The sequence below is a fragment of the Diceros bicornis genome, chromosome X, assembly GCF_020826845.1.
Source record: "Diceros bicornis minor isolate mBicDic1 chromosome X, mDicBic1.mat.cur, whole genome shotgun sequence".
Classification (NCBI taxonomy): Eukaryota; Metazoa; Chordata; class Mammalia; order Perissodactyla; family Rhinocerotidae; genus Diceros; species Diceros bicornis.
In genome coordinates this window covers 10,403,691-10,410,854 of record NC_080781.1, presented here as the reverse complement: position 1 = coordinate 10,410,854, position 7,164 = coordinate 10,403,691, and the positions used below count along the sequence as shown (strand labels likewise).

Below are 7,164 nucleotides of genomic sequence, written 5' to 3'. Positions count from 1 at the left end.
AAAAAAGAAGCTGGATACATAGGTCTTCTTAGCTTACTTCATTGCCATCTGTGTCTTAAATTTGTAATTTAGTCCCTTCTCATTACATGCAAATAAAATAGAGTTGAACTTCAAATTTGTATGTTTAATTCTCTTAGACTGCAGTGTAAGCCACTCTTAAAAGTAAGATATTTAGGGAGGGGGTACTGGGGAGGGTCTTTTTCTTATCCTCTCGATAGGCCAGTGAAGGCCACTAGGGAAATCAAGCGTTAAGTGCTTTCACCATTAGGAAACCATGTTTCCAATTTACATTCTTTAACTAAGAAGGGCTCAAGATTTTTTATTTTTATTTTTTGGCCGTAATGTTGTTTCCAAAACGCACACTTCTTTCTAGTAAGCACAAAATTGGCCCCATCTGTTTAGAAAGAATATAAAATTATTTTATTTTTGTGTCTTGAGGAGTTAGATGCTTTTTTAGGGAAATAAATAGACCTTCCTGGTGCATTTAAAAAAGATGATATCTAACTCACAAGGGTGTGGGGAGGATGCAAGGATTAGCGGGGACTGAAGAGGCCCTGTACAGGGAAGAGGCTCCATGTCTGTTAAGACTTTTCCTGCCTCCCCCCGGCCCCACCCCACATACACACTCAATCTTCGCAGGTAGAGGAATTTGTGAGATTTAGAAATGAATAAGACTCTGCCCCAAGAGTCCTTTGGCGAGCCTCTTTTTACTTCCTCTATTTTTGCTTTATTCGTCCTGATCAATTCAAAATTTGCAGAAGTCCCACACAGGACCGTGTGACCTTCAGCTCGTACGTAAGCTCCCTTGGCCTGCTTCCTCCTGGGGGCTAGGGGGTGGGGGTGTCAGAGATGTAGTGGCTAGGGTCACCTTCAATTGGAAGGATCCCTCATTCTAATGGTAACCTCAGGTCTCCTCCGTGTCTGTGAAAAATCCTGTCCACTCCAAGCTTCTAAATAGCAATATAAATTCCCATACTGATTCATAAATACCCCCAGCCCTTCTGGGAAGATTCTCTTGGGAAGAAAAAAGAATTCTCTTTCCCCATCAAAGAAAATGTGTAGCCTCTCCCACCACCTCCATCCCCATGTGCAGCACCTAAGTGTACAGTGTGATCTGTACAGAAGCTTCTTAATTTCCGCATCCCACACACCAAGCAGCCAAAATTCAATCATTACCAAATTTTGTATTTTACTTTTCTTTTTCGCTACATTCTTTGTCCTCCCAAGAGAAAGATCTTCTCTGCCATCACTTGATTTCATGAATCATCTCTTTCCCCTTAATGCTCCTTTTTAATTTTAAATGGAGGAACACTGGAGTTGTATTAATTTCTTAAAATCTGATTTCATCTTGGCATTGTTTGAAAAATGCACACAGCAAAAACCTAAACCTCCTGTGAGCTTGGTTTATCTTTGTACCTTGGGCATTTTCATTTTGCCCACACCCTTCCTTACAGGCAGGAAAAGAAAATGCAGGGCTGGAGACTCCATCTTGAGAAGGCTCCCAGACCTTTGTGCTCACCGCTCTGGTCTTTTCTCGATTGAGCAGGCTGTGGCACTTCAGGCTGTGGCACTTCGGGTTTCGCAGCCACCAGTACACACCCCTTCCCTCGCAATGCACATACTGGCTTCTAGCTGATGGGCCGGCTGATTGTGTAAACCACAGGTAAATGGCTTCCTGTGCATTTCTCAAAATAAGTGTTGAGCAAAGGAAATGAAATCAACCGGTTTAATAATGATCAACAATTTGCACTCCACTCCCTCTCCTTTAAAAAGCATATTTTCACAAGGCAGTTTTGGGGAAAAAAAGTTTAACATCTTGGACATTTTCATTTTGTAAATCTTAGCTTTGCTGAGATACTGGGTGAACCACCATTCTTAAATGCTTCCACTTAATAAAATTGACTCTTATTTTTGAAAAAATACTGGCAGCCTTCCTTACAGAATGGAGGAATCCATTAAGGACTTTTGTTAAGACATCCTTTACCTTAAAAAACAGATGCCTTATTTCCCTTTCTGTACATTAAATGCCCCAAAACAATGGCTTGGCCTTTACGCAGCACTTAAAATAGGTACTTCAAATGATTGAGAAGTTAGCAAGGGCTCAAGACAGCCAAGCCCTGGAGATGAGCCAACTAAATCCTACTGGATTTAAACCGAGCACGAATTGTATCCTTGTCCTGCTAGTGTCCTTTAAATCCGAGGATTTTTTCCTTCTTAAGAGCATTCAATAATTTTAAGTGATTTATCATTAATCATAAATGCACTTTTTTTATAAAAGCAATTTTAAATATTGAATTCTGATTGGAACCGGCCATTAGACAAGAACGTCTTGAATTTTTTTATAGAACAGCTGTTAAAAATGTAATTTTTCCTTATTTGACAAGACTTTTTAAATTCTATTTGTGTCACTGCTGGTCATTGGCTAAGTAACCAAGTTCAGTTTGACACCTGAGACAAACATCGTTCTGTGAATTATCACTACCTTCATTTTCTCAATAGGACGCAATAAACTTAGTGTTGGCTTAGCAAATGCTATTAAGAACTGCAAATATATTTTTATCCAATTTTCTATACAACTCCTACTAGGAATTCAATCAGCCTAAGAAAATGATCTCGCGATTACCTAGTATAGACAAGCTATTTAACATACCTGGATGAAACCCCTTTCTATGTCTTCGAAAATTTACTTAAATTACCAGATGCTGGGCATCTGTTGCTCCCCAGTGAAACCAAGAGGCAGGCCCTTTTGCAAAGGTTTCATCTTCAAACAAGCCGCTGGCTCCTTCCAGACACAAACAGTGACACCAGCCAGGTTTTAAAACATTTTATTTGCATATTAAAAAAATTGTGCATTCCAATAATTAAAATCATTTGAACAAAAAAATGGCACTCTGATTAAACTGCATTTTACAGCCTGCAGGACACCTTGGACCAGCTTGGTTTTACTCTAGATTTCACTGTCGTCCCCCTAGCTTCTTCCTTCACCAACATGCAAGTTCTCTTCCTTCCCTGCCAGCCAGACAGGCAGATGGGAGAGGCAGGCGCGGCCTTCGTTGTCAGTAGTTCTCGCTTCTTTGATGTGAAAAGGGGCAGCACAGTCATTTAAACTTGATCCAACCTCTTTGCATCTTACAAAGTTAAACAGCTAAAAGAAGTAAAATAAGAAGGCAATGCTTGTGGAATGTACAGTGCATATTGGCGGCGCACGCCTCATTACGATTCGCCTGCTTGCTTCTCCTGTTCAATCGCTGTGACCGGAAAGAAAAAGACAAAAAGAGAAAACATGGAGGAGGCTGCTTATGCGGATTCACTATAGCCTAGTATAACATTATAGTATTTTCGTTTAAAATCTCTCTCCATATCGTGAAAATTCTACAAGTATCAATAGGCATTCCATCATGAAATATTTATAATAGAACATTTTAACAGATAAAAGAATTAAACATCCATTATTAAATTATTAAATCCCTCTGCTGGCTGCAAAATAATTTTTAATTAACCTTTCCAGGCCGCACTCATCATAAAACTGTCGGCTCCTCCCCCACACTCCTCGCCCCCCCCCCCCGAATTCTCCTCCCAGCCCCTCCCATCCTCCCCCACCCACCCCGCCACTCCCGCCCAGCATTTTCTCGAGAAGTGTGGCGGCGGGGGAGACTTACTTTCTTTTGAAGGCAGTGGATTTTTCTCTTGCGTTTCTGTCTTCTTCAATTTGGACTTATCGAATTTCTCAATCTCAGCCATATCGGGTTTGTCAGACATGGTTGCAGAGGAAGCTGTAAGTACAAAGGCAAGAGCGAGGCTGAGAGCGAGCCACCCACTCTCGTCTCTCCCGGCTCAGAAATGTGTATCTCCCCCTCGCATTTCCTGCCTGAAACCCGACTCTGCCTCCTTCCGCTTTCATTTGGGGCTAAAGATCTTCCTCTTTCCACAGAAAAAAAAAAGACACCCCCGTCCCTTCAATATTTCAAAACGCGGAGGACCAAACTGGAAGATCGCTCTCATTAGCAGGCCCGAATCGTTTGGAACAAATGCAATTGACCACTGTGGGTTAACTACAGCGTTTCAACAGTAAAATCTGGCTAGAAGGAGTAGAGAATAGTGAAGCCCTTTCCAGTTTAAGGGAGGGAATCGAGTGAAAATCCTTCAAGCGAAGCCAAGGTTGCACAAAGCGTTTCCCTTTTCTATACGTGGTCTCTCCCCGCAAAACGCGGGCCCCTCCTGCTTTCTTCTTTCTCACAAAGGCGGCAGCTGCTGCCGGGCGCCTCCGACCACCGCCCTATCCGCTTCCTCACTCGCGCTCAACAATGCCGCCAGCCGCACACAAAGCTGCCCCCACACCCCATAAATCCACCCCGATCTGCATTTAGGGGCAATTCGGCCGCCTCTACACACATTCCCTGCAAGAAGGGTGTGTTTTTTTAACCTCACGGTATAGCCCAGCCACCTGAAACCCAGACAGATACAGCCCACAAAGCCATCAGAAGCTGGAGGAAAAAATGTAATTGTCGCAGCTCCGGGCTTGGGTGGGTGTGAGTTGGAACAAAGGATCTTTCTGTTCCTGATTAATCACCGCCTAAGAGGCAATGCATAATGCCTTTCGGGTGGAAAGAAAGAAAAAAATGTTCCCTTGAAGCTACATAGCAGAAGGCCCCAGTATTTTTTTTTAAATCACAAAGTGTCCGACCCCCGTTACCCAGCATCTGGAAGGGTTTAGCATCCCAAGGCAGCCTTTCCCGGGAGGACCACTTGGGCTCGGCTTTAGGGATGCCTTAATAGGGATGCGGGCGCCGAAAGGGCGAAGGCGGGCGCCGTGCGGGGAGGGGACCAGAGGGCAGGAGGCAGGGGCCCTGGGGCTCACCGGAGCGAGGCGCGCGAGCGAGTGGAGACGGGTCTGCGAAGTAGCCGCCGCCGAGTGCCGGGCGGGGCGCGGCGGGCGCCGCTATATGGGCGCTCCTATGTAAATGAGGTGATGTCACCCGCGGGCCCGCTTAACTCCTTCGCGCCGCGGCTCCGGAACGGCGTCCGGGGGCCTACCTGGCGTTTGGGCCCCCCACCCCCACCCCGCGTCCACCAATGCACCCTCACCACAACGAGGGGGGGAAAATAAAACGAGCAAAAGCCCGCCTTCCGACATTTCCTTCATAATGCATTTCCCCCCTTTTATATCTACATCATCATAATGGATTTTTGCAACCGCCGCGAAAACCTGCTTTTGGGGACCAGAGCGTGATAACTAAGGGCCTGGGCAGGACCTAGGGGGACAGGCATTCCTTTACTGCGAAGCTGGCTTTGTCTAATGCAGACATCCCCGAGCAAGGGTGCGCTGTCCCTCAAAGGAGGGCCTCACCCACTGCAGGGGTAGATTCCTGTGACTCAGCTTTCAGGCCAGTGGAGGGCTTGCGCCCCACCCCGGCCCTCTTTGTCTCCTCGCTTGCCTTCTCCTAGACTTGGGGGGGACGTAAAGCACCCTTACGTGATTAAAGAAAAAAAGTTTCATCACTGTAACATCCATATTTTTTTCATCGCTATAATTTTTGTGACCACCCAAATCAAACAGACGTAATACTTGCTTGGTGGAGGGTAATTTGTCTGGAGTTTATAGAGTACAACGCCTTCTCTTTAGATAAAAAGTCAAATTCAAGCTCTGCTATTTCTGCCTGACAATGAGGAAGTTCTTTTACTTTTCTGTTCCTTATTCTCCTAAATTATACAAATGATTGCTAAGGAGGCCCGTGCTGAATACCAAAGACTGCAAGCCCATTATCTCTAAAATCTGAAGGTTAAATTTCAAAATCGAACTCTCTATTTTGAAGGAGCCTTTCTGGAACAAGACATTTTCGAAGTGCACTTCTGAATTACATCCGGAAATAGGGGAGATTTAGGTAGAGAGGAGCAGTTTTCAAAATGGCACCTGACTCGGTGAATACCCCTCCCTCGCTGCTGAAATTAGTTACAAACACCATGGCTGCGCCGGCAAATGGCCTGTGAAAGGAAAAAGACCCACAGGTTGAAAAAGGCCCACTTGAGGTTATTTTGAGACGCAAAGGGGTATGCACAATACTCCTTCTCCTTTCTACATCCTGAGGAAATGTTTCCAGAAACTCCTTGCTAATAGTGTTTATGGCAGAGGCTTTTGTCTCACTGGGAATTGGAGTTAAGTGTGATGTAGACCCTTAGAAGCCCCTGGAGGAGCAGCTGGGACTTCCCCATTTCTTCATCCACTTGACTTCCTTCTTCCTGGGGGGAAGGGGGGAGGGGGTGGGCAGTGGCAGGTGACTGTCTGGTTCCCCAGTTCATGCTCTGCTGGGTGGCTGCCATTCTGCTCTCCCAATGGGGGCACTGGACCTTTTCGTGCAGGCACAGGATGTCACCTCTCTGGTTTACATCCCCCTGACCCTACCCTAGTTGACTGACCTGAGAGTCCACTTCATCGTGGAAACTCAGAAAAGATGGAGCAGGATGAATTTTTGGCCTGTCTCAGCTGGCAGGTACATCGTACTGACACCATTTCTGTAGGCTCTGTGATTCCATTTCCCCTCACCCAGCTGCTGTCAAAAATCATTCCTTTCCTCCCCCATGACTCTTGATTACAGACGACCCACTACCAGCTCAGTTGCTTCTTCTCCCCAAGGCCTTTTCCTTAGAAAGGATTAGGCCTTGCAGAGCAATGTCTCCAAAGGAGATGGACGAGCAGAAATTTGTAAATGCCTAGAGAATTTTTTTAGTTTGGTGACAAGCAGCCTTCCACTGTGTTTAACTATTAATAGAAAGAGAGGAAGGGAAAGAGAAGGAAGCAGCTGGCAGAAAGGAAGAGAGCCGCCATACTGGTCTTGACTTGCCAACTTATCAGGGACTGAGAGAGAATGGGAAGGGGAGGGTGAGGCAGACGAAGGGAAATGAAAACTAACGGAATATTCCCAAGAGCGTGTGACCCTGGCCATGTTAATTAATTTTTCTGTGCCAGAGTTTTCTCATCCCTGCAGCACCTCCCTCACCGGGTTGTTGGGAGGCCTAAATGCTTAGGACAGTGCATGACACTTAGTAAGTGCTTTGTATTGTTATTATTATTATTTAGGATGGAAGGATAAGAAAAAAATAATACATGTTTTAGTGTTTGGAATTAATTTAAAATTTTAGATGTTTTAATATTACTTATTTCTCTTG

The 7,164-nt window shown here is 45.2% G+C and overlaps 1 protein-coding gene across 1 annotated transcript; it reads right to left on the bottom strand.

Moving 5' to 3' along the window:
• Positions 1 to 2,809: 2,809 nt before the first annotated feature.
• On the bottom strand, positions 2,810 to 4,964 carry TMSB4X (thymosin beta 4 X-linked). The gene is made up of 3 exons (XM_058535439.1): positions 4,859 to 4,964; positions 3,660 to 3,773; positions 2,810 to 3,248 (listed from the first exon to the last, which is right to left on the bottom strand). The coding sequence occupies exons 2-3, from the start codon at positions 3,757 to 3,759 to the stop codon at positions 3,214 to 3,216; spliced, it is 135 nt and encodes a 44-aa protein (XP_058391422.1). The 5' UTR covers positions 3,760 to 3,773; positions 4,859 to 4,964; the 3' UTR covers positions 2,810 to 3,213.
• Positions 4,965 to 7,164: the final 2,200 nt, after the last annotated feature.